Source organism: Penaeus monodon, chromosome 19 (assembly GCF_015228065.2).
Source record: "Penaeus monodon isolate SGIC_2016 chromosome 19, NSTDA_Pmon_1, whole genome shotgun sequence".
Taxonomy (NCBI): Eukaryota; Metazoa; Arthropoda; class Malacostraca; order Decapoda; family Penaeidae; genus Penaeus; species Penaeus monodon.
Window position 1 is genome coordinate 31,766,064 of NC_051404.1, and position 1,400 is coordinate 31,767,463.

General features: G+C 42.5%; 1 protein-coding gene across 1 annotated transcript in view; it reads right to left on the reverse strand.

Moving 5' to 3' along the window:
* Positions 1 to 1,400, reverse strand: part of LOC119585178 (transmembrane protein 248-like) — a gene marked incomplete at its 3' end in the record, with an annotated part of 7,742 nt that overhangs the window by 1,272 nt on the left and 5,070 nt on the right. The window contains 4 exon segments of the mRNA XM_037933817.1: positions 21 to 158; positions 398 to 529; positions 784 to 923; positions 1,104 to 1,398. Coding sequence (XP_037789745.1) covers positions 21 to 158; positions 398 to 529; positions 784 to 923; positions 1,104 to 1,398 — 705 coding nt within the window.

Consider the following 1,400-nt stretch of genomic DNA (forward strand, 5'->3'; position numbering starts at 1 on the left):
TATTGACTAAGAGCTCTTACTTTGTCAGGAAGAGGTGCTGCCTTGGTACGTGTCGAGCAGCGCTTTCCACAAAGGAAGTAAAACAGGAGGCCAATCATCATAACGCAGAGAAGACATGTGGTATACAGGATGTGCACCTGAATCAAAGTTACATCACCCTGGAAGTTTCAAGTTATGCATTATTATCTAGGCCAAATTAACCATATTTTTTCCCCTGCTGCAACTACAGGAGCAACAGCCATTATCATTACATAAAGAAAAAGTACTCGGGGTTCTCGTACAAACACCAATTGAAAAAAGCTGAAAAAGGGTGACTATTTTCTAAAACAAGAGTAAGCATTAAATTTACTCTTGCAAGGCAAAATACAAAAACAAAAAGATGAATACACAATACTACCTCTGTGAGATAAACATTGAGTTCGTGCTGAGGAGTGACACTGAGACTTCCCACAGTGCCATTCATACACCATTCATCCTCTTCCAGTACTAACCAGGGTTGGGCTAAGAACACCTCACTTGTCTTTGGTTCCTGAAAGAAAAGGGAGACATATCTATAATTCATGACTTTCCAGTCTCATAATCTAAATATGAGAGTTTTATTTTTATTTATAGATGTGTTTACTTGTAAAGCACATTCATCTAGTTTTTCTTTTGCGTATTTTCTTCTCAAACCACATCCTTAAATTAAAATAATCCATCAAACCTACAGAATAAGATCTCTCCAAGCCCCAATACAGAAAACTTTCAAGAATTCAAAGCAATAATAATGGCTTTGAGCCCTACCTTTACTGGCGTGCAAGATGGAGGCGTCTGAGGAGAGTTGGGCAGCAAGTGGGCTGGGCCAGAGAGGGTCATGCAAGCAGTCCAGTTTTTGGAGATTTGCCTGGCCAAGTCTATGGTTACTTCCAAGACACTCTTGTCTCCTAGAGGGAAAAATTGTCTGGTTGTTATCAATAAACTATCTATGAAGATATGTTGTTACCCAAAGATAATGCATGATGACCTGGTGGACATTGGAAGAAAAGGCATTTCTCATGAAAGGGATTCTTAAATTACTTCCACTCTAGATATAAAGGATCTGCCAACTGAACCCCTTTCCTTACTCTTGAATCCAAAGAACTTGGCCCCCACGAGGGAGTGCAAGGTAAGTCCCTCCAGGCTGACACCTTTCCTCTGCACCTGGACATCTGCCAATACGCTGATGGTCACATTGGCCTCTGTGTCATTGCCCCGGGCATCGGTTGCCAGAAGCAGAGAATTTGAGGTGGTGGTGGTGGTAAGGCTGGCAGTTGCCAGCTCGCGTCTGGCTCTTGTCCGTAGCACAGCCTCATCAGGGGACTGTGGTGCAGGAAAGCATACCTCCATGTCTGAGAGAGTTGTAAAGAAACTGTTCCAATCCT